Source organism: Nesoenas mayeri (genome assembly GCF_963082525.1).
Source record: "Nesoenas mayeri genome assembly, chromosome: 5".
Taxonomy (NCBI): Eukaryota; Metazoa; Chordata; class Aves; order Columbiformes; family Columbidae; genus Nesoenas; species Nesoenas mayeri.
The window spans coordinates 8,389,953-8,416,139 of NC_137548.1; the positions used below are offsets into that span (position 1 = coordinate 8,389,953).

At 42.2% G+C, this 26,187-nt stretch overlaps 1 protein-coding gene across 1 annotated transcript in view; it reads left to right on the forward strand.

Annotated features, from left to right (window-relative positions):
- The window catches only part of BRF1 (BRF1 general transcription factor IIIB subunit), a 181,828-nt gene extending 162,523 nt beyond the window's left edge, over positions 1 to 19,305 (forward strand). Inside the window, exons 16-18 of the mRNA XM_080346259.1 lie at positions 10,347 to 10,407; positions 13,484 to 13,652; positions 15,713 to 19,305. Of these exons, the coding sequence (XP_080202385.1) occupies positions 10,347 to 10,407; positions 13,484 to 13,652; positions 15,713 to 15,750 (268 nt within the window). The 3' untranslated portion in view covers positions 15,751 to 19,305. The remainder of the gene's footprint in view (positions 1 to 10,346; positions 10,408 to 13,483; positions 13,653 to 15,712) is intronic.
- The last annotated feature ends 6,882 nt before the right edge of the window (positions 19,306 to 26,187 follow it).

Genomic DNA, 26,187 nt, shown 5'->3' on the forward strand with positions numbered 1-26,187 from the left:
GGGAGCCAGCTGGGTGGGCTGGAAGCCAAGGTCAGGGAAACATCTTCCCAGCTGAACTCAGCTGCTTCTTCCCGTCGCTCAGATCTGCCGGCTGACCTGCTTTTGCAAGCGCCCTTTCACCGATTTCGTAAACACCAGCAATTTCAAAGGGTAATACTTAGCAAAGGTCTCCTTAGGCTGACCTGGCTTGTTTTGACTGAGCCAAATTAGGGACTGGTGGCCCGAGCAGAGCTGCCCCGCTCACCGACCCCATGCAGCCAACTGCGGGCAGTGCGGGTTTCACCTGGAGAGGTTTTCTAATTGATCCAGTTAAACCAGCACAAGAGGCTGTGAGAGGCATCTCCCCTACAGCTTGAATGAGGTTTCTGTTGGTTAATTTGTATTTGTTAACACTAGTATTAAGCTGTATTAAAGCAAACCACTATTAAATATGTCTGCTTTACATGTAGGAGCCCCTACAATAGCTAACCTCACTTAATTATAGGCATGCAATGTGGAACTTACACAAGACATCAGAGAAGATGGTGCTGGGTGCTGTCTGCTCCCCGTATCACAAGCAGTGTCCTCTTTTCTTGAAAGGAGTTGTACATATTGTACACAGATTTTAAACCAGCAATTAATTTTGTTTTCCTTCCTAACATTTCCATTTGGAATTTTCTTTCCATAAGAAAATGTGGCTGTATTTTTACACTCATCTATTTATCTGTACCAAATGGATTGCAAAGGAGACAGGACTTTTATAACACTAAGAGCTTGTGTGACTTGGTTCGGTGATTTATTGGTATGTGTCAGTACGTGTGAGCAAGCGCCCGTAGTGTGCAGCAATGCATCTTTTAAACTTGTGATGTATTCGATGGTAAATAGCCATTTTCCCAGTGATTTGTACTCTTTTTGCACTTCATTATCCTTGCATGCTTATGCCACAGTAGAGATTGCCATGAAAGCAGCTTCCAAGGTTGGAATAAAAGGGTACAGTTCACTTTCTGGACCTTTCTTATGTCAGTAGAGGTTGGATCCCCTGCTTGGCAGGGCTGGGAGGAACACCTGACAGACCGGTCCTACAGGCCTCATTAGGGAGCCCAGTTTACACAAGACAGAAAGTACCCAGGTGGTTAATACGGCAATCACATGCCAGCCTGACTTCAGCCATCAACAGAGCATCACTATGGTTATTAGCTAAGTATTTCCATAATGTGTGTCTCCACAAGTTATAATTAGAGCCAAGCCTGCCCCTAGCTAATTACAAGCTTGCTTAGAAGTATAGTTTATATAAAACTCTTAAAACTTTATATGGGGAAGATCTACATCCACAGGCATCATAGGAGTGACGCCTTATTTTCAAAATGAAATTTATAGGCTTTAGTGTGTGTTTCTATCTCTCTTTACAGTTTTGTATGGGCTTTTTTGTTGCATCCTCATCCAAAGTCTATGCCAGAAATATTACCCAAGTTTCACCAACACTAAGCCAGTGATTTTTGAATTTTCTTCTGAGTGTTTAGTTCTCGCTGCTGAGAGAGTAAACCAGATGTTAAGATGTCTTTGAGCTTTGTGTTTGGAGAAGATTAATAAATAATACTTAGACCTCTGATAGAAAGAATGTGAATCTTGAAAGTGGCAAAACTTTTTGTTGAACATATCAGCACAAGGTCTATATAAATAACGATCCATCTGCGGAGAGTTGCTGTGTGTTTGTGTAGATGGTGCTGCACCTGCACATCTTTAGTTCAGTCTCTTAGGAGTAAAGCGAAGCTGCTGCGTTACCCCATTAGACCCCAAAGCAGAAGTACTGGTGACGAGACGGGTCGTGAGTAGGACACATGGTTGTGAGGTGGGTTTCATAGCTGTGGATCTACCACAGCATTGCCCACACCCCGGTGGTCACTCCCTGGCATGACTTTGGGTAACTACAGCACAGGCAAGGCCAGATGGTGCAGACATGGTCGCTGCTCTCCTTCCGTGATGTTCTCTTTGAATTTGCTCTTTTACTTGCTATCTTCCATTCCACGCCTCCAAGTGCTGCTCTCTCAGCAATGAATGGTGTCCAAAAAGGAAAGGGGAATACAGGGGAGCCTGCAACACTTGTGCACTTGGCTTTTGACACCTTTGGTACAAGCAGATGCTCACATAACTTCCATCACCACTGCTCTTGGGGAAGAAAAGCAGAGCGGGGTGCCTAACCCGCATGTGTGGCTGAGGAAGCGAGACTCATGAGATAACTCCTGCAGCTGATGAATTCCCTCTCCTCGCTTCTGTCTAGCCATTTTTGAATTTGGAATTAGTTTGATTATTCAGGTCAGATCAAATTTAGGTCAGTTGTGATGGACTTTTTCCAAATCCAGTTCCCTTGATTCCTACTGTAAACGCTTACCAGATGACACGATGTGGAGCTGGAACAGACTTGAGCTGTGTGATGACTGAATAAAATCTCAGTGGGAACCACTTCCACGTTCCTGAGATCAGTTTCTCATGTAATAAATTCTGTATCCAAAATTGTATCAAATACTTTTCTGACAAGAGAGAGTTTTTTTCCCTCCTAACGGACAAATCCCAGCAGAGATATTTATAAGAAGCCTCTCTCTCTTGTGTTTGCACTCACATGCCTGTTACTCAGACCTACAATGAAGAACAAACATAAGTAAAAAACTTTTCCATGTGCTTTTGGACCCACCCTGTTTGGTCTCTTCTTACATTTTCCCCTACATTTCTTTGATATTCTTCTGTTGGTAATAGTTGCTATAGGAAACCACTGCTAAAGACTTCTCCCCAAAGGAACAAGCTGGATTTATTTGGTGACACCTTTTCTTTGCAGATGGTTTCACCACTTCGTTCTGCCTAATCTTCTCCTGGCCATGAGGGATGGGGAGGAGCGATGCCAGGGAGTGCCGTGCCGGTGCCAAGCACCACGGTGTAGGTCAATACCTGCAAAACCTCGCACGACAGAGCAGCTGAGAGCGCCGGGGCGGTGCGAGGTGGTGTCCTTTGGCGTGGGAGAAGGAGGACGGTCCATTTCTCAAATGCAAATCAATGCGCGGGAAAAGCTGCTTGTTTTTTTTATTACGTTTTAAATTTAGAGCTGCATTCTTTCACCGTTAGCTCCTAAAACGAAATTAGAAAACATCCAGAACGGCTTACCAGACCAACCTACAGCTACTTCTCCTGTTTCAGCCTCTTTATTCATTTCCTGTTGCGGTAAAGGGAAGCCTTGACACCAGACCTCCCTGAGTTGTGTCCTGGCTCACGTATACCTACCTGTCAATCTCTTCTGCATTAAATCAGACAGATGAGACCTGTGCCTTCAGCTTTGAAAAGTCCTGGTGTACCTGGGCGCAGGGGAGAGCGGGTTCTTCCACGTCTGTCTCCTCGGTGGTGGCAAAAGGCATGTTAAATCATCGTTCTGCCATTCAGCTGCTTGATTAGGTGTTCTGTGCATACCTCAAAATATGTGATGTTTTAAAGCTAGATTTGCTATTCAAATGAGAGGTTTGCCTTAATTGGCTGTTATAAATTACAAGCAAGAAGGAATGATTTATTGCTTATAATTAGAAATGAGTTACGAAGGGGAATGTTGGTAATCATAAAATAAAGCTTGGAATACATTGATTTCCAGATGGCTGGCAGTGAAATTGCTCTTTAATATATAATAGGCCAGACAGAAGGAAAAAAAAAATCTGTCATCCATCTTTATTCCTTGATGGATTACTTGTATCAATCTATAGTTACCTGAATTTTGATATATTAGTTTTGGCTGCATAATCGGATGAGAGAAACTTAATTTGCACAGTGGTATATGCTGTCAGAGGTGGTGGAAAAGGTGAGTTAGTATTATGCCTAGCATGATTTTTGTCCTTGTAAAGTCAGTGGGGAAGATCTAACGAAAAATCTGGCATCACCTTTGGGTATAACAATCTCAGTGGATTGTTCTCAGAGACTGCAGGTTACAGAGATGTTTTTCTTTTCAGCTTTTGCCTCATTAGCTGTTTTTATGAGGTTGAGATTGATCAAAACACCTGTCCAAAAGCAAATATCTCTAATCCTCTTTATTTGAGTGTAGAAAAATGTATTTGCACCAGAAACAGAGACGGCAGTGCTACTGCTGAGAACTTTTCAATAGCATAATATTTCTGTTTAGAGGATAATGTGTTCATTTAACTTTTTAAATTTCATTTCTATTACTGTAGTTCCAAGTGTGATTTAAAAATGATTTATATTTGCCTTGTCTGCTAGTAATGGTGCTTTCTGCCATAACAGATGCATTCTGCACTGTTGGCATTTGAAAGACAGTGGTACAAGATAGTTAGACCTATTTGGATTGGCACCACATGAGTTATCTCACACTCATGTTTTACAAGTGACACTGTCATTAGACTTACTTAACTGAGACCATCATGATTACTCATTTACCTTCATTAAAATGCTTCATAGCTTCCTTATTTTAAGTAGCTTTTCCCAGCAAGGTGCAGATTTGCCTTGCTGCCATCATTTCATCTGGAAAAATTTCCATGGTGAAAGGAATAGCATATTTTCAACTAATATTTTCCTGACCTGTGGAGAGATGAGCTCATCACTGTCTTTATTGACAAACCCAGGAAGAAGGTGTGTCAACCAGAAATACTACATCAGTCAACCTTTCTTGTCCTGAAGCAATTGTAATTTCCCATGGTCTGCAGCAATTTCCTTTAGAAGCAGATATGTGCGGAGATTGTTTTGAATCTGCTGCAGTAGCATAATTCATTTGGGCCCAATAAAGTGGCCTTAGATTTCATTCTTTTCATTTTTGCTATTGAAATTCTTTTGCTTTAGTCAGTGGAAAGAACAGCAAGTTGCCATTTTGCAGCATCTAATTGCACCTATGCAGAAAAATATTGCCCGCTGTGAGTTGGGTTATTGAAGACATTTCATGGCCTCTGCCTCTCTCTGAAAAACCTGAAAGAGGTGCATGATTCTTGATACATTAGCAAAGTTTCTGCCTTTAAATAGTGTATTGGTGACTGATGTAGATGCTTGGTTCCTCACTGATAAATAGATCCTTTAGTGAATGATACAGATTCTTATTTTTTGCCAGTTTACTCCTGTGCATTTTGGTGCCCAGATACTTAAGCCTGGGCATTTGCTAGAAGAGGCCAGTCTCATTAGCGCTGAAGATGTTCTCAGCCCTGCGTTGTCTGATGGTGCCCTGATGAAAGCAAAGCTCCTCTGATCCAGCATGAAAGATGACTGAGTGGGAATCTGAAGTGGGAACAATTTCTCGTTTCACTCTAGTTTTTGTTGCCACTTCAGCTTTGCCTTTTTTTCTATTTGAAATGGCACTTTCTGCTGCATTGCCTGCTTGGAAACAGGAGGAGGAGGTTGGCTGTGTGGGTGTAGTTGTTGGAGTTAACTCAGGTGTGCTGGAGCAGCCTCAGGTGCTGCTCAGCGCGTCCTGATCTCACTGCCCATGTATCTGGTAACGTCTATCAGGGCTCAGACCCTGTTTGCTGCTCCAGCAGTCACATTTGTGGAGCTGGCAGCACCGGTGTTAGCCAGCTCCAAGGGACCTCACTGTGCGTGAGCTGAGCTCATCGCAATGTGAACGTGCCCTTCAGCTGGTGTCTTTTGGTCACTGGTTGGATTCTCTGCAACCCTATCACTGGGGAGAGTTATTCAGAGAAACCTCCAGGGGCTTTCACACTGATGGTGAGGGTGAAGGGCTGGTGTTCTCTGTTGTTGTATCTGGACTTCTGGCATGCCGTGGTGCACCCTGACACCTCAGCCCCCTCCTCAAGGCATCAGGCAGCCACTGGTTGGTGTGACAACCAGCTGGGGCCTTGGCTTCAGTTTCCTCTATAGGGGTGGGAATGGCTCCTGTGAGCACCCGGCTGTGAGCCAGAACCAGATGTAGAAGACGGTGGTGTCCAGAGCTAGATGTGCAAACCTCAAAGCGCTCTGGGGTTGCGGTTGTGATTGCAGTCTCTGTTTCTCCGTCTGGAAAAGTGCAGTGGTCCAAGTCTGGGAGGTCACTCCTTTGTCCTGACCTGATGGCAGAACAGTGGGTCGGTATCTCCTGATGCTGTCGTGTTTCCAACAAGAGCATTAAATCCTCACAGAGACGTAAATCCCAGCTTTCCGGTAAGGATAACATTGACGGTACCTAATTAAAGGGCACTTTTAGCTGGGTAAACATTTATATTGATTTCCTTCTCACGCAGATGTCTGGTAAACTGACCTCCTGAGGCACAACCATCTGGCCTCAGGTGGGAGGAGGATCTCAGCCCGTGGAGAACCTCACCAGGCTCTTGCTGAATTGTTGCTCAATAGCTTTTTTCTGTCACCGAGGTGGCATACGTCTCAAAGGCCTATGGTATGGATATATAGGTTTTATGGGCTTTTGTCTTAGCTGACCTGCATAATTATACTGCGAGCTCGTGGCTGCGGGCTCTATTTTATCTCTACTTTCCATCGTATGTTCTGGGATCATCCACGTATAAAATTAGCGTGGGCGGTAAACAGCAATAAGATGTTCCCTACTTGGATGGATTAAATTAAAATTCAGTAAGAAACAGAGCTTTGGGTGAGTTTCCAAATTACTTGCAGGATTGAACTGAGGAGATTGTTATGGTATTGTAAACCTTTTGGGTGGGTGAACAGCCTGATGCCAGTTAGGTGGCTTTATTGCCTTGCAGTGTTCTTTCAATTTTATGTACTGTGCTGTGTAATCTTTTGTTATTAAATAATAAGCAAAATAAAAACAGTTGTTTGTCACAGCCAGCTTGTTTTTCAGAGAATTTGCTCACTTTGAAAGTTCAGTCTGTGTGATCTCCAGCCCTGTCAGGAGCTATTATATTGAATCTTCTTTTAAATTGTTAAGCTGGAGGACAAACCTAGATGTTATCGTGCACATCTCAGCTGAGAGCGGAGCAGATTCGGCAGGGAGCAGCCTCTGATGCCATGTACTGTGCCGTTACTTTTTGTCACAAACATGTCAAGATTATCTGCTTCCAGTGTTACGTGTGTTGGCTGACATGAGCATTTGTAGATCTGCATAATTTCTGAAGTTGTTTGAAATGTGGATATAACACTTGGGCTTTGTGAAATGTGGGTTTTTTTCTCTTTTACGGATCACATTGCTGTTCAGAAAGTTGCTTGTTTTGTTATTCCCTCCCACAAGGTACTGTATGAATTTGTAAAGTTCATAACATAAGTGCCCCAAACTAGAAATCATCGTAAGTAGTGAAAAACTTCTGAAACACTTGGGAAGACCAAGAGCCCCATTACTTTCCCCTTGCAGCATAAACAGAGGCTCTTGTTGCTTTAGCATATATAGGATTGTATCTTAATGCAAGATATTATTGTTATTTGTGGAACTTGGCAACCCTGAATTCAGTCTGGACTTTGATGGATAGGATTCTTCGCCTGTAGTGTATATGTGCATGTGTGTACCTTGGTAGCCTTTTGCAGATGAGGTTGAGTCACGCACGTTAAAAGTTGGGTAAGATACTTCAGCCACTTGCTTTTTTCAAGCTGCTTTTTGATCATCAATACTCAAACCTATCCCAGCCCTGAAAGCGGTCGTGCTCTTCCACGAAGACACTTTTTTCCACCTTCTGTGGTGCAGCCAGACAGCAGAAGGAGCCCGTATCTGTAACCATGGCAGCCAGTAATTTATTGCTCCATATGGCTGGTGTGGCAGCAGCTGCTCTGGTTTAAGGAGGTCAGGGCATCAGGGCATTTAAGAAACAAAACCAAACCCCAGTTTAAAACCTTCCTAAATGGTTTTGTACAGTAATAGTAGAGTTCCCCATAGAGAGCCAAGGGGATAAAATAACTTTTATTTTTATACATTTATGACTTTTATAACTTCTGTATGATTTTAATCAAATATGTTATTTCAGGGGGGTAATAAGTTTTTGTCTCTTTTTGTGATGGTTTTAGCTTTTTTCAGAGTGACCCCTTCAGGTCCGCACACCAGCCAGAGCAGGAGCAGGATCCGACCCACTGCTTTGGGATGCATTAGATACTGTGCCAAGAGGGAAACTGTATTGCCCAAATTGAACACCAGCCCTATATTTCTAGTAATGAAGTGAAGATGTATGCTCTGTGAGCAGTTATCAGGGAAAGGAAATACAGGTCTAATTTTGGTTGGGGTGTGAGAATCACTTGCTGCCGAAGAATAGTATAGAAGGGCTCTTGGATTTAGCACTAGTTTGCAAATACGCTTTTCATAAGCGTGAATCTTTTTATTTTCATTAAGGGACCATTCTAATTAAAATGAAACTGAAATGTTTACTCTTTGCTTCCTATAGCTGTGATTGTTATTTTCACTGTATGAGCACATGTATAATTTGCTCTAAAAGAAATGTCAGCAGTTTCTGATTACCTTGCAAGTCTTACTCAACAGCTTGATTTTAATTGGGGAGAAGAAAGATTTCAGGGTGCTCCAGGGAGGTCTGATGTCTTTTGGTAGCAGGAGGAAATAGGTGCTATCTTTGGTACAGTGTTAATTGCAATAATCACTAGTACTGGTTTAAAATAAAGGTCCTTCATTTCTTACCCTTGTTGGTTTTTTCCAGTCATGTGAATGAAATACAACCTGTTTGGTAATTAGCATCCTTCAGCTACATAACCTTTTGACATTGCTGCATTTGTGTGTTTGTAAGCATCTAAACAGGGTGACTTTTGGAAAACAGTGATTGACACTAAGTAGATAGTCTCAAATTTTAGGAAATAAGGAATTTTTTTTATGATGAAGGTGATGAAACACTGGCCCATGTTGCCTAGAGAGGTGGTATATGCCCCATCCCTGGAGATGCTCTGAGCAACCTGATCTGGTTGTGCATGTACGTGCTCATTGCATGGGGGATGGACCAAACCATTCTATGAGTCTGTGAAAACTCTACAATTCAGGTTAAGTAAAGAAAAGAGAAAGCTAGTCACATGAGGAGGAGTGTGTCCATACCTTCAGGTACATTCTCTCTAAGCCTAGAAGTCCATCAGGATTTGTAAGTAATAGATAGTGTATGTGGGTCAAAAGTATCTCTTTCCTGAATTTTTTTATAATTATGAAATATGACAAGAAGTATCAGTAACAGAATAATGTGTTCTAGATTCTTCAGTGGTACAACCCCTGAAGCATTCCCATGGCTTCTTTCTGTTTAGATCTACTGTAAGGAGATACCTTAGACTACTTTGGTTGCTGAAATGCCTCAGGGTCTTGCAAAGCATTTCAGAGATGACCAGTTTCTGAACCTTTTTGGAGCTTAGCCAATATAATGTATTTTAATATTGTCTTCTCCATCAGAGATAATGATCTGAGTCTCCTCTGCTCATTCTCTGGGGTTTTGTTCCCTCCTGCTGATTATTTGAAATATATAAATAAGCAGGAAAACAACCAGTATCTGTGTGTTAACAGGGAGGAATGACTAACAGAAAAATGAGAAGAAAGATACTGCTTATCATAAAAGACTGTATCTCTGGAGACATAAATTGGTATTCATTAAGTTGTTTGCCCAGACTTAGTTAAAAGACAAACTTGAGGAGCTGTCTGAGCAGTGTTTCAGTAGGAAGCAAGTCATCATCTTCGTGACTAGATACATCTAGATGAGGAGGAGAGACCAGAAAGCAGCAGTAAATGATGGATTGAGAACAGCCTTCATGGCAGTGAGGAGACAACAGGCTATGAAATGCTCTTCAGAAAGAACAATATTTAACACTTAGCTGTGGAGTAATACTAATCCATCTTTTCTCCCAAAATATGGAGATCTTTCTTTTGTATTTGATGCAGAATTATTAGAAACATTTATGTTCCATTTCTGTCACTTTTCATGCAAAGTATGCAGGGTCCTTTTGTTTTTGATGACGATTTCTGTAGCTGGAGATTGGAATTTCACCTGTAATGATTATGATATACTGTGCGTATAATCCTACTAGTCTCTTCAGCATATCATCAGATACAGGGAAGTGGTTGCAGAGCGATGCTGGCTAATTCAGAGTGTGGCTCATTTTTTGCCATGCCTGCATTCTTCAAAAAAAAACAGTTGAGGCTTTTGACTTCTGCAATATGTGACAAAACCACCTGATTCAAAGACCTTTGGGCTGAGCTGGGGCTGCAGATTGAGATGAGGCTTTGTCATTGTGCATGTTGACAGACGTCTTTTCTTGTTATCCTGAACTGGGGCAGACGCTTACAAGAGAATGTGTATATTAATTATTGTGGAGTCTGTGGCTCTCCACTCTTTATCTTACATCTTTAAAAAAGTAATTGCACAATTTAACACTAACAAAGTGCTTTCACTGTTTGGAGAGTGAATACTCTGTGTCAAACTCTCATGCGTGGTGTAACTTTTCTGATGCTCACCATTCCTTCTTTGCAGATTAAGACCCTTGATTTCAACACAGCTCGCCAAAAAGGCTAAAAAGGCTGCCACTGAAGAGGTATGTAAAGTCCAGCACTTCTCCTCATGCAACAGTTTGAGTTTGGAAATTCCCATAAGCCTTTCTCAGCCCAGTTCTGGTTATGTGGTAGATATGGGCAAAAGAATTGAGATGTCTATCTGATCAGACCACATTACTGCAAACACTGCAAAGCCAAGGTTGCCTGTTTTCTAATCAAGACTTGCCCTTACTTATCTGTGAGAAACATTGGCACAGCCTCATAGCGCCTGGTTAGACAGCCAAAAAGAGAAAACCCTGCAAGCATCTATTATAAAAAGGTACATACCAAATAAGTAGGTAGGGGGAATAGGAGTGGACAGAGCTCGTGCCTGTTTCTCAGCACTTGGACTGTCACCATGGGGAAGGGGGAAACGCAGAACACCACGTCTATGCAGCCAGGACCGGCCCAAGGGACGGCTGGACTTCTGCTTGAGATGAGTGATGGAACACAAACCAACGGCTTACCCTGTAGAGCATGGCTTACTGTGGGGCTGGTTGGCTGGTTGATTGGTTCAAAAACATAATAGTACCATGGAAAAGTTAGCGCTAGTAACCACCCACCAACAGAAACCCTCCGTGGGTGGCTTTGTGCACCTGCATTTTCTACTGAAGGGATCATGATTATTATCATAGAGCAATAACTGCTTTCTTTCACTATTATTTTCATGCTATACAGTGCAGATGTATGCATTTTGTGTACAATAAAATAACTGTCTACTGTGTATCGAAAAATTCGGTTCCTAATAGACCAAAGGTATTTGTCCTTCTTCATTTTCCCATGAACGTGTGACACTGGCACCCTTTTGAAAGTGAACCAGTTAATTGGGTAGTTTAACATGCTTTGCCAATTGCCCATCCATACATAAAGCTATATGCCAAAATAAAGTCCAGGATGTCTGGAAGTGGATTCAGGAAGTTCTATTTAAAGGTGTTGTTTGACTGCCTTATTTTTAAAATTAGTAAAACCCATTGATTTTCAGAAACAGTTTGATATCCTGCCTGGGGAAATACATTTTCACTTCTTATGCTATGCTCATTAGAAAACTCTGCACATTTTTAGAAGTATAGCAGTCTGGAAGTGGACATGGTAATTAGAAAAAGGTCACATTTTAATTAGCATGGTGCAATTTTAAAAAATAATGACTCAATTGTAGCTCCTTTATATTCACCCACTTTTCAGAGCAGATGGATACTTTTAAGCATATAAATTGATATATATTATGGTGCTGATTCTTCTCAAACTGTTGTGTCTATTTCTGCTTATACCAAAACTCTAAATGGACTCAATTTGATCAGTCTAGAGCCAAAAGCAGTAGTAGAAAATATAAACTAAACTGGAGGGAAATTCCTCTAAATAATATGTTTAATTCGAGCATTAAAAAATCATGAAAACCTGTCTTTGAGAGATCCGAATACCTAAATACTTGATTTTCGATTAAAATTAATGGGTGTCTTTTGCCCTATTAATGAGCTATTGGAGCGAACCCTTAGGTGACTTTGAAAAATCTCAGGCAGATTCTTTAGCTTGACTGGCACGGTATATGACAAGTTAAGGAATAGCTTTGATGTTTGAATAATTAGATCATCAACTTTCTGGTACAGGGACTTTCTCTTATGGTGTGTCTCTCAAGTGCCTGGAGTTACAGTGATTCTGGGAGTTACTGCATCCTAAGTAAATACATTTATAAATAAATAAAAATAAATTACAATTCTGAATCAGAACTTACTAACAATGGAGTTGGAGAAGATGTAGCAGAACATATTTCTGTGCTGTAATTTAAAACATAAAGCACTGTAAGAGTTTTCTTCTACTAGGCCCAGAGGATTTGGGGTTTGATGGTCTCCTTTGGACCATCCATTGTTAGGAGCACCTTAGCACTGTCCTTCCAAAGGAAGCGCTCGTGGTCTTTTCCAGTCTCTCCTAGCAGAGGAGATGATGACTCAGTGCTGATAACTGCTGACTAGTGACAGGCACTGCTCAGTGTCCCCGTTTCTCACCACTGCTTGCATGACAAAGCAGCGTTAATGGTTAATGTTCTTCAAGTTTCCACTAGTGGGATGTCTTTTTGAGTCACAGGCTCTAGTGTACAGACCCCAAATAGTCCAAGTACAGAACACAGGTGAAAAGTGCCCTGTTGCAAAACTGGTGGAGATGAAGCCCCTGTGATGGTTCTTCCCTGGATGAGGGAGGGAATTGGAGCCCTACACTGAGCACACCATGGAAACGGGAGCTCCAGAGAGACCAGATCCCAGGCTGTGGTGGGACAGACCACCTTGCTGGTTCCTGCCCCATTCCTGGATCAGTCATTAGTGAACTGAAGACAGTATTACCTTCCCCTCCAAATTCACCTGTCCCAGTGGTGTTGCCCTTTCTCTCCCTCCCTGCTGTGTCCTGCCTAACCTTGGAGCAGCTGGGGAGGTGCACGTGTGGAACGGGTCCTATCAGTGATCCAATTCCCAAGTTAGTGTTCAGGGATCATTATTTTGATGAATTTCATAGGTAATGTTACAGGTGCTGGGGTATATTATCAACCTAGTGCTCTGCCATCACATTAAGTGCTGTCTTAAGAGTGCTATTTGTTCCACAGCTCGTTGTGCCTCCAAATAAATCCAGCCAGAGCTGTCAAAACTAATACATGTTGAGTTTTCTTCTGATTTGAAGGGTACATTTTTGCTATTATTAAAGTGTCAATAACATTGTTAATGTGTAATAGGCCTGGTGTGAGTTAAACACAAGGAGGAAAAGGTGGTAAGTGTTCCCACAGAGCACTGCTGAAGAGCCTTCACTCCCAAATTTCTCATTATCTTGTGCTTGTGAGGTCTTGTTACCGTCTCTGGATATTTCAGTTACCTTGCTCTGCATTATGTTAAAACTGTGGATATTTGTTGCTGACTTTCATTTAGGCAGGGTTTAACTGGGCAGCTAAGAGCTAAGCCTGGAAGAGCTAAGCCTCTAGCACTGGGTGTGCACTTTCCCGCTCCCCTGTCCCTCTCATTTGGAAGCTGTTAACATTTTGTACAGATATTGAACAAAAGGAATGGGGTGCTTTACTGTCCCTTCTTCCTTTTTTTGCAGATGACCTTCCCAAATGCACAGGCAGAAGCCCCTGACGTAGAAAAAACAGCAGCTGTGCTAGTGGAGAGTGGCCCAGTAGCTTACAACGCTGATGAGGAGGTGGAAGAGGAAGAAATAGAAGAGGATGATGATCACTGCATGAGCGCCTTGCAGTTAATGGGAGGAAATGGTAAGTGCAATGCTGTCTGAATTACCGTCTCATAGTGCTGTGGGGCTCCTGGCCTGGAGTCACCCTTGGCCAAAACCTGACCTTCTTAGAGACTCCTCCTGAGAAAACTTCACATCTCTAGCTTTAGGCTAAGAGGGCTTCTCAGAAATAAACTGAAGTTATGTCTTCTCTACAATTAGGTTTATTAATGTGCATCTGAGGAATTACAGGGTCCGTAACCCCTCCATTAGCAGAGCTTGGGGCTCATTGCTCCAGCAACATCCAGGTTGTCTGTGAGCCTGTGGACGTGGCGGTCCAGCTCAAAACAAAACAAATTTCACGCTGCATTTCTGGGGAAAGTGTTAGGAGGAAAGAGTTCTTCACAAAGTACAGAAATTGCATTGAATGCATATGGTGTGCTGTATGGTACACAGATGTGGGGCTAATTTCTTTGGGTTACCCAGCAAAGCCACTCAATTAATTAGGCTTCTTTGCTGGCAGGAAAAGGCAGTATCCTTTCCGCTGTGGTTTTTCCTAGCTGGACACATCCACATTTATCCTTTATTAAAAACTTCCCCATAGAAGTTAAGCTTTGAAAATACACCAAAATATTTTTTAAATGAGAGCTGCTAATTATGGGAAGTAAGATGGGAATAAGTTTCCTACTGGAATGTTATTTACTGCAACAATCTTTCCACTACTATTAATTCAGCTTTCGTGGACAATATGTATACATTTCACAAAAATGTGCGTTGCTTTTAAATTGATTTCTCCACTGGAAAATGATTGCTGAACCGTAGGAAAAACAGTTTGTTGCCTGCGTTTATTATTAGAATAATGTTCCCAAGAAAAGGCACCCATGTGGGGGAGGGTGGGTCTATGTTTATTAATAACCCCCCCACAAAAATAGAATAAAGGTCACTGAGATTTTTTTCTTTGTTAATGTTACTATTTTTAAACCATTCTGAGAACATTCTGCTACTCCCTGTCTGGTCTGGACGACAGCTGAAAAATCAGAGTTAAAAAAAAACAGAGGAGGAAAAGAGTATTCCCAGAATTCAAATGCAGGTGTGCAGAGCTGCTCAGCAAAACAAATAACTCCTTGCGAGCTGCTCTCTTCGTGGGTTTTAGACCTGTCTGCCCGGAATAACTGCAGGTATTACAGATGGTGAACTTCACCCATTCTGCACAAATTATTATTGATTACACTTAATTCTGCTTCTGAGCATTTGCTTGACTCCTTGGATGAAATGTTGCACTGTATTGAATTTGGAATATAAAGGTTAATTTTACTGAATGCTCATTTGTAACAGTTATCCTTAGGTTCAACTTTGCAACAGAAAATATCTTCCACTGCATTCAGAAGCACGCAAGAGAAATGGGTGCATTAGAAACACACAGATGTACCTTCTGACACACACGCATCGCACAGTCTTTGCATTTGGTGTTGTTTCAGAAAACAAAACTGAGTGAATAAATGGAGCAAAATTTGAAGTTGTTCCTCTAGGAGAAAGTAGACACGGGAGATCTGAGTCAGATGCGTTGGTCAGGACTCGCTGCACCGACTCCTTTGATGTTGATGGGAACCCTGAGCTATCTCCGAACCCTTGCAGTTGCAGCTTATAAATCCAGGAATAACATAAACAAGGCAGCTGTTTTTGTGGTGGCTCTGTCTAGTGAGAACTGTGCCTACTTGTAAACGTGTGCTGCTGCTTATCAGCCACCTTGTTCCAAATTGCTTGTGACAATCAGGCTTGATCACCCTAACCTCTAAATTAAACCAAGTATTTCACATATCCACGTGCCAAGTATTCCTAAATGAGGGGCCAGTGACAAGTGAGAAGAGACAGCTACACACACATGCTTACAGATAATTTTATTTCATTGAGGAAAGTACCTGCAAGAACTTTTTGCTTAGCCCTAAGAAAATATATGATTTTTTTTAAATGGTTGTTTAAGGCAAAGCTTTCCATCTAGTTATACAGCAGGAAAACAACCTGAAAGTAGCAATACTTGTGTTGTATCTTCCACCTGCCTGGAATATTTGCATTTTTATATGCCTTTGTCTTTATGTGTTTCAGATTATGGCTGTGATATGGAGGATGATGATGGCTACTAGTTCCATTTACTTCCAAAGGACATGGACTGTGTCTTTTTCCCAGCAAATCTTCAGTCTTCAAACTGTATGAATAGTGAAAGAAGCTGTCTATGGTCAGCAAGTGTAATTGAACAATCCTTACTTTTGTAAAGCGAATTTTAGGTTGGTATTGACTCTAGTCAGTTTACATTGACCCATAACCCAGCAATAAAGTTTGGGTTTGTACTTGAATTTTTTTTTTTATTTTGGTGGGTCATAATTTGAGGATGAAAATGGGAGTAATGCTTCCAGAGAACTAAAGAAAAGAGACAAAATAGGCTGTGTCTGTGTGGCTGAAAGCAACACGTCTTATTTATGTGACTCTGCTTTTAGGCATGCTGTTGAAAGGGAGCAGATAGAAGGACAGGTAGAAGGACAGGGAAAAATGAGAAGTGTGCCTGTTGGTTATTTGAATACAGTAGTATTAGTTGTCCCACGATGCTACAACCGAATGAAAGAAAACATTTCCAACCTGTATTGTAAACATGACCCAGTTATTGTATACAGGCTTCTTTACCCAAGGCTATCAAAAATTAATGACAAGTTATGTATTTTCAGGGCAGTATCTATTTCTCTGAAATGAAATAGTTCTTTATATTAATCAATTCATAGATTTCTTAAAAGGTATGACAATAGAAGGCCACGTTAGCAGTGAAGAATCATCTTCCACTGCCAGTCTGGTGTGGTTTACATGAAGGGAGGGAGAACACCTGGGTGAGGCAAGAAGTGTAGAGAGCAAGGAGGTGATGATGCTGAGCTCCTGTGCCTTTGCTGGGTCAGCCAGGTCTTGCTTTGGCTGGTGTTGCTGCAGGAGGGTCCCTCCGGCCATGGCCACGGCGCTGCTCTTGTCCGGCTGAGTCACAGTGCCGGTCTGCTCCCGAGAGCTGCCCTTCCAAAGCAGTTGGAAGGGAAAGCTGAGCTTTTTAATAAATAAGCTAGCATCTGCTTTGGCTGAATTTAATTGAATGTAACTTATTTAACATTCTCTGGGTAAATTAAAGGTCGCCACGCAGCAGTCTTGACTTGTCATGGCTCAAATCTCGCCCTCCAACAGTCACTGCTATGTGGATAATGGTGGAGCTCCAACCCTGTGTGCCCCGCGAAGCCAATAAATGGATCCTTCTCATCCAGTTCCATCAGCTCTCGCAGTGCCATGGGAGTGAGGGTCAGGGATGGAGCCCCCTTTGCCATATTCCAATGCCAGTTGCCATCCCCTGTTGCCTTGACCTGCCTTTCCCTGGCTCCGAGGCGCTCGGCTCAGCGGCAAATGCATTGCGCTCCGGATCATGGTCTGGCTGACCGCAGCTGCAGGAGATAAGGTGTTTTCAGCTCTCTCCCATGCCTGGTGACAATCATGAAAGCTGTATCCCTGTAGGCTTGTCTTACACCAGGGAAAGACGGGTGTTTTTCTTACCAGCCAGTGATGATGCTGCTCATGCCTGTGGTCATCACTAAAGAGGAGAAGGGCCAGGTGACCTTCCATATCTCTTCTTTCCCTGTGTAAGATGGATCATGTAAAGAGGACAAGAGCGAGTGCTTTTTTTCAGGAGCAGACTTGATATTATTTGGCTGGTAAATGTAGTTTGCTGGGTAGATTGTATCTGCTGGATATTTTTGAGCCCTGTGCAAGGTATTTCTGCAATGAATTCTTGAAAGCAGAACTTAGTAACAAAAATGAAGTAGCGAGGCTAATGGGAAGAAGAGCTCTTCTGAACCAGATTTCAGTTACTTAGCTTGCAGCATGTCAGTGGAAAGGTTCCGTATAATTCATAGGGGAAAAGCTGGCGTTTTCGCTGAAAATCCCTAGATTGTTATCTGATACTTTTTAAATACTGCACAGAAAATGATACTGAGGGGATAAACCTTTCTACCTCTCTTTTATCTACACCATAAATTCAAAATCATGCTATAAGCAGACAATTTTTTAAAAAGTAGTTTGTTTTATCGAAGTTCATGCTCTGCAAGTCTTTGAGACAGTTGAGTTTGAGCTTTTGGGTTTAAATTACTCTGCCGATAGGGTTTGAATTAATCTGCCAATAGCACTGTCACACATACCCAGAATACTCTCAATATATTCTCAAACCTCGGGTTTTATTCCAAGGTACACATTAATCTCTATGCAGGAAATAAACAGGCGTAAATAAACATCTGTATGACTCACGTAGGTCGAGCGCTTTTCTCAAATGCATGATGTTGGCTCTTAAAGAAACCTCTAAGATGAATTCTTTATTGCTAAGGGTCTTTCCTCCCGTCTTCGTGTAGATTTTCATTGGTTTGTTCCTCCGAAGGATACTAAACCTACCGCCATGTACTGATGTTATGAGCAGGAGCTGAGAATCCGCCCAAATAACTACTGCTAGTAAATTCAGATTTCAGTAGCATATTGTGTTTCTGAGAACATTGTTTCCTGCACTGGGAGCAGAGGATTGCAGTTTTTGAATGCTCTCATATGATTTGGTTAGGAAAGGCTATCGCATAGTCTGCTAGAAGGGCACTTGGAGAGCGAAAAAAATAAAGACCTACAATTCCATAGCATCTCAGTGTTGCTGGTGAAGTTAATGACGTGGTTTCTGTACAGGAGTCCTAAAGGACAGGCCATGGTAGGGGATAGTCAGACTTCACTTGGAGTGTTGTAAGGTTTCTTAAGCTATAGTGGTTATGTGCATTTTTAATTTATTGGTGGCTTACCAGGATTTTTATAATATTCATTCCTTCTTGATTTAACTAAGCTCAGGAAATGTAAACAGATTAGAACATGCTAGTTTCTGTTTTTATAGCTAGTCATTAAAACGTAAAAAGATTAACACTGCATTAACTCTGTTTACTGCTGTTGATGTATCTGGACGATTTTGTTGTATATAAGCGAGCCTAAATTCACTTGGAGTAATTTGGAACCTGCTTTTCTCAGGATTCTGATTATAATAAAGAGAGCTTGTCAGGCCTCAACATTTGTTGTTCTTAGGTCTTCATATTTGAACCCACACAAGCTATGTATCATCGGTTTTGTTGCATAAAGCATGTCTCTTGCTGCAAGTCACTTTGCTTGACAGGCAAAACCCTCCAGCTGTCGCATCCAGCTTGTCTGCCATGCAGCCTTTTAACACTTTTACATTGTGAGAGTAAAAAAAATGAAAGAAATAAGGAAAATAATGTGATTCTTCACTAATGTGAGTGCATTTTCAGTGTCTTAATCATCTATGACATTTATTTTAAATCACTGTGTTCAGTACAGCAACTTTTAAATGGTGCCAGACAGCCTTGTCTTGAGGCTTGAACATGTTTGTCGAAAAAGTTCTTGCCATCCTGATGGCTTGTTTGTATTCTTTGGATTGCATTGAAACTCCAGTCACAGATGTGTACAGTCAATGTAGAGTTTGCCTAATAAACATTCTGTTTCTTATTTTTGTGTTTAGTTCAGCTAGTGCCAAGGAAATGAAACCTGTTTGATGTAAGCGTACGTATCATCCTTACACAACCACAATATGAGCCATGTTAAGCTTTTTTACTGTAATATATTTGCTGTAAATAAAAAGTAAAACCCTTGCATAGCCCATCTTTTATGGTGCTGTCCTGCTAATTTCTCATTTCTCTGTCTTCTTCTTTTGAACATTCATTTTTGATTGCTGCATGATTGGTTGGTAGTGGCCAAAATCTGTAATTCAGAGCTTTCTTTCATCTCTAAATGGGACGACACATCTAATCAGAGAAGTGTTTTTACAAGGTATTGTTCCAGTGATAAATGTAGATACTTTCTATAAACTGCTTAACCTTAGTGAGGTTTTTCCACTAAGCTATATAATTAACTAACTGTGGGAACAATATAGAGTGTGTGTGTTTGGTGGAATTGTTCCAGTGCTTGTTTCTGAAAGTTGTATCTTGATAAATAAGGTGTGTGCTGAGTAAAAAATCATATTATTTTTTCAACATCCGATTGCCACAGTTTGGAAGCCAGAATCCACATCTACCCTTTGTACACACGAGTATTTGCTACTTTTCTTTATTTCTGGAAGTGGAGCTACTACTGGATCCTGAGGAAAGTTTACTGCCAAGTTTTAGCATATCGTTGGACAATTAACAGGAGTTTTGCTGAGCCAGTAAGTGGGTGTCATTCCAGCCTTTCCCTGGCTCCCCATCCTCTCATGTAGGTGCGCTTCTGCTCTCATGGACGTCAGGATGCTTTTAACTTTGTCATTTTTCAGCCGTTCCAACCCCTTCCACTAACAGTTGGGAACTTCTCCAGTGATGCCCATCACTGATTCTCTCACTCATAACATCTACTCCAGGGGTGGCAAACTCATTTTCACCGGGGACCTCATCAGCCTTGCAGTTGCCTTCAAAGGGCTGAATGTAATTTTAGGACTGTATAAAGTACATTTTATAGTGTAAAGTTACATTTAAGCTAAGCTGATCTAAGCTGTTAAAAAGTACTGGCCACCTTGGCCTTGTATTTTCTATTGTACAGTTATTGGCTTTATCCTATATTTTTTCTCTTCCTTACTATACAAGGCTTTCATAACCAAAACCATTTAGTTCACCCAGCTGTCTTCATCAAATATGCCTCCCTTAAGGGCCTGAGGAGTTAAATAATGTTAATAAAGCTGAAATCTTGCAAAGCTTTATATTAGCTTCATTTGTCACCAGTAGATCGTAGCACACTTGTTCTTAGGTTCATGTTTTGTAATGCAGAAGAGGCTGTTGTAATTTTTACTCATATCACATGTGTAGGAAGAGTTACAGCATATTATTGAGTATTTCTTATGATCGCCCTGGTACCTGGCAGTGGTCTTGGTGAGTGATGTTTTTTTAAAGGAGTTAAGCACACAAGAAAGGAGTCTGGGTAAAAATTCATGACTTACAGTATAACAAATTTACTTGGCGTGATTTACTTAATCGTAATTGTTTTTTTCTTATGGGACTGTTGTGCATTTTCATGGAAATGAGGGAGACGCACACATTTCATAAAAATGGAAAATGAAATTCCTATCCTGCCATGTGACTCTAGGAGCACAGGATTTAATGACTTTTAGCATGAAACTTATATTTGTTGTTGTATGGGTCGGCAGTAAGTGACATTGCACTGGACATTGGGATGGCAGTCGTCGTATTAGGTGTCTCTACTGCAAAATTGCAACAAGAATGTCTTCTTATTGCTCTGAATGTTCTTAGTAAAGTTCCTCAGTTCTTCCAAACCAGAAGAATACAGCGAATTAAAGGAATTTGAACAATACAATGAAAAGAAACAGCACCAACACGTGCTTACCAGGTAATTTTTCTACAGTGCTCTTCTGTGGGAAAGGTAAAAGGTATTTACACACAGAGACTCGGAGGGGAAAAAGCTGAATATTGGCAAGAGCAGAGGTGAGGCAGCATTGCCTTTTTTCCCCACAAGAATTCCTGGCTCCTCCTGTTTATATCCAGCACCATCTTCATCATTTGTAGACCTGCCAGTCCAACGGAGCATATTAAAAGGATTAGTACACATAGCCAGGTAAGGAAGAGGACATGGCCGCGTGTCTTTGTTTCACTTGCGTAAAAACAAAGGAGCTTGGTTATTTAGGGTGGTTTTAAGGGCTGAAGTTTGATGTTAAGGACAAAGCTGTGTTTAAAAACATCGGAAAGAGAAGGAGATATTTCATTGCGATGAGGTAGCCACAGCAGCAAGCATAGGAACAGACTGTGGACAATATTCATGTCTATGGAAACCCAACTGGTCTCCCTCCTACATTAAAAAAATTGAAGTTTTTGACCGTGCTGCTGTTGCTGACATGCGTCAGCTGTTGTCAGGTGTGTTTCCTAACTGCCCCCGTGCTGGTTAATGGACGGACATGTTCCCCACCCATGGCCAATCAGTCCTAAAGAAGAATCTGTGAGGTTTTGGGGAGGAAAAAAAAAAAACCACGCATGCTCATTTCTCAATTCTACTTTTTTGTCACCGTGACAAAAACCAGGCTAAACTGATGACTGCACAGCCCAAGCTGGACTTGTGTCCCACCTTGCCGTGGAGCAGCAGCGCATGTTTGAGGGCAGCTCATGGCTGGTGGGGCTCTACGTCCTCGAGTGGCTTGGCTGGGGTGTGACTGGCAAGTGCTCCCCTATTCCTGCCCTTTTTGATGAGGGTCTCCTAAGTCTGCTGTTCTTGCAGAAGTGCTAATCCTGGGCTTTGTTAAATACGCCTGAACATGTAAAGATTTTGGAGCAACCATTTTAGAGTAGAAGTCCCATGCAAAGAGCGTGATTTTTGCCCTAAGCAGGTGTCTGTTGGCAGTAAGGGATTTCCAGTTCATAAAAATGCAAATGACTGATTGGAAGGTGTTGTGAAATCATCCATGATAGATACAGTTGCTGTAAATTGGTGCAGTCCCTGCAACATCAGGTAATCAGAACTATTCCGGTTGACATCGGTTGAGGATCTGTGCCACTAGCAACAGTCCCTAGAGGTGGTGGCAGTAGTGAAGGAAGAAACTGAAGTGCTCTGGGGTGAAAACAGTTTGTGATATTGTGGCATGTTGCCCAAAGCCACTTCTTACTCCATTTGTCAAGCACAACCTACTGCTTTGCCTAATTAACCAGTGAAGGCAAGTTACCAGTTCTGCTGATTTGAAAATAAATGAGAAAATGGAACTTCAGCAATGATAGTAGGGCAGGGCAGGTAATGCATCCCTCTTCAGCTCTGCCTGGGAATGGCTGTGGCTGTCAAAACTTTCTCCAGGTGATCATAGGCTACTCTGACGTGGATCTTTAATGGAATAATGATTCTTCAGAGCAGCATCATGTCTGGGAAACAGCCTGAATCCTTGTATCTGCTTTGATTCTTGCCTATACTCTGAGACTTCACCAAAGGAGCGTCCACACACACCTACAAGCACAACTCAAGTGAGATTCATGGCTTGACACAGGCTAAAATACAGCTAAAGCAAATGGTTTCAAAACTAGTCACTGTTTTCAAACAAACTCTTACACAAGGCCACTGGGAAATTATTTGATAGTGCTGCAGGATGCATTAAATCAGTAGGACCTACCATAAGGTCTAGGTTCTCCAACAGCAAATCAGTGTCCTGTGAATCATCGTGTTTTCTTTCTGGACCATCAGGCACCGCAAGGAAGAGTCTGAGTGGATTTTGCTGCCTCCAGTGAGATGAAGGATCTTTCATCTTGTTGATCTTCTCTGTATATTTTATATTGCTTCAGAGGAGCTGGCTGCACTGCATTAATAAAATGCCATCTCAGACACTGTTGGTCAGCGTTCTTGGCACACTTGCAAGTGTAGACTGCCTGATCTCCTCTTCCACTTGTTTAGCAAAAGGTCTCTATCAACAGGGGTATTGCAAACCATTGTAAAGCTGCCCAGCATAGACCTCAAGTATTGTTGCTGCTTGTGGGATAATACCGGTGTGAAAGGAGCTGCATCTCATGTGAGAGACAATGGTACATCTTTTAGATCGTGTTTGTCCCAGTCTGCTGCATACGTGAGCGAGGAGAAGCAGTTGTACTAATACTACTGTGCAGAGATGTGGTTTGTGGGCCCTAAGGGCTGTGCTCAGCCCACAGATCAGTCCCATCCATTAATTCACCTTGAGAACTGCAGCACGTGTGATGCTCAGGAGGAGATAAGCAATTGAGGCACACATGGCACCTCCAGTGAAGAACAGCAGTAGGCAGGATGAAGACACAGCTGTTAGCTGAGGTTTGTAAGGAAGGCTGTGGCTCTTCCAGTGTAATTTCAAGCCTACTTTCCCAGCCAAGCTTAACTATCATTAAATTCTTAGGTAGATCTTATGTTGATTGGGGCATAAAGTGGCTTGCCGTCCAAGAAAGTGCTTTTGTGAGGTGCGTCTGTGTGTTACAGTTACTCCCTCTATTGCCATACGTTGCAAGGACCTTGCTGGGGATTGTAGCTTTCCTTCAGAGACTGAGGCATACGAGGTTCCATCTGAATATGAGGAGAGACTACTTTGAGGTGCCAGAGCCTGGAACAGGCTGCCCAGAGAGGTTGTGGAGTCTCCTTCTCTGGAGACAATCAAGACCTGCCTGGACACATTCCTGTGTGATCTGCTCTGGTGAACCTGCTTTAGCAGGTGGGTTGAACTGAATGGTGTCCAGAGGTCCCTTCCAACACCAACCATTCTGTGATTCTAAGCAGAATCCTCAGTGCCCAGCACGAGTAAGCGATCACTACTGAAGATCATCTATGTTAAATTATACAAAAAAAGGGGGGAAAAGCAGAATTGTGGTGAAATTGGAGCATGAAAACATCAGTTCCTCAGGTGTTGGAGCCAGGCATGTTCCACATCGGAGGTGGAGGAGCGCTGCAAGAACAGTGGAGGTAATCTAGTCTGGTAAGCTGTGACCTGAAATTCCTCCTCAATCCATCTCTGAGACATGCTCTGTGTTTCCTAATTTTGCAAAGGGGGGTGGTGAAACTATTTCAGATGGCTCCCTATAACATCCCTTGTTCTTCACCATTAACTGCTCACATGGGCATGGTGCCCAACGTGGTCTCCTCTGAGCAGTGACTGTCACACGCTCACTGCCAAATCCCACCCAGATCCACATCTCAGCAGGTGAAGACTCTGGGGCATCACTGCAACAGCTCCTTTTCCTGGAAGGGGAGCAGGGCTGTCACTCGGGGCTCTCACCCAGCTCTGAGTCTGGCTGCTTTTCTGTTTGGTGTATTTTACCTAGACAATATCTTGGGGTTTTGTATCATTTCTTGTGGGTAGCTTAAGGAAATGAACGTGGGAGCTGAGGGAATCTAGAACCACCAAGGGCTTTTGGCAAATTGTCAGAGGACTGCTAAGTCCTTTTTACACATAGACACATAGCCTCTGTGTTATCTGCTCTTCTTTGTAACATACCAATTGCTGGTATTTCTAGAAGAGGATATAAAATAATTTCTGGAGGTGGTGCTTTCATTTGCTGTGTTAGGCAGTGTGGCAAATAGTGTGAGATCAGCGCAGCAGCAGCAACATCCCAGCCACAGCACCATCCAGAAGTGCCAAAGCAAAGAGCTGTGAAGAAGAAAACAGTCCTTGTGTCTGAGGGTGCAACATGGGAGAAAGGGCTGAGCTGGGAGAACGGCACAGACAATCTGGTTTAACTGGAAATCAAGAGTGACAGCTGCTTCCCAACTGATGCTAGAGGAGAGCTCTAGGGGTAGGAGTGGGTTCTGCTTCTGGATGGCAGCTCATCAAAGCCTTGGGCTGCATCCTCGGCTGGTGCAGCCACTGGTGCAATTCCTACCTCATGGTCACCCCATCTACCAGCAAAAAGGGAAGATGTCTCTAGAGGAAGCAAAATTACCCACTGGAATCCATGCAATCCGTAATAAATATTTGAGGTGTAAAATGCTAACAAAACAGAATGGAGTCAGACATGAAAGTGAAATCTGCCTTTTTAAACTTGAAAACACTGTGATATCAGCAATGCCGCAGTGTCTGGGAGCAGTCTGAGTGAAAATGTGGATGCATTTAGGAATTATGGTATTTGTACAAGAAATGTTCAAAGGGCTGAAGTCTTCAGTCTCTTTAATTAGTCATGGGAGCCAACAACATTGGCTTTCTGTGAAAGAACAGCAGATTGTTGCTGTTCTGTCTTTCTAAATACATGTCCTGTTTCCCCCTTAGTATATTTCATTATAAAATACAATATTAAAGCTTTAAAAAGTCTTTATTAGCTAGCAGATGGTTTTGCAAGTCATTTTAATGAGATGAAGAAAACTTTAATGGCAGACATTTAAAATTGTGCTTAGACAGACTATTGCCTTTGGAAAAATCTCGGGAATGTTTTCTCCTTGTTTTTGGCAGAGCTTGACACCAGATTATGTACAAGGAAATAGAAGGGGAAGATTTATGGTGACTGATTCCACCCCAAGGGTGGTTTTATATCAGTGTGACATTGTTGAGTTCCACAGTCACACCATGATTTAGAGGTGCAAAGGGAGAGGGAAACGTCATTAACTCGATGTGGTTCAAGAGAAATATTACATTTCTCATATACTTACCTCATTCCATCGCCACGGTCAAGAGATTTTTTTGGGAAGCTCATAGGCAGCGCGCTTGAAGGCAGTGCAGCAGTTTGCCAACCACTTCTGTCATCTCTTTCTGGTTATCAGCATTGGCTGCATGTGGCGGGGTAAAAAAGGAGGAGGTGGAGCACTGAGACCCTGCCCATGTGGGCCAGCCTTGAAAGCCTAAATTTCCTGAGATGTTTGTGTTGAAAGCAGGTAGGAACATGGTGGTTATCTAAGAAACCTTTCAAGGACTTGGTGGTTATTCCAGGCCTGTATTTTTTGCTTGAGCAACCAATGCCATGTTCTTTGGAGGTGCAAGCTGTCTCATAATCTGGATTCACATCTGGAAACAGCCAGTTCACAAGGATGGTCTACATACATTTAAATATGCAAGTTCTTCTCTCTCTCTC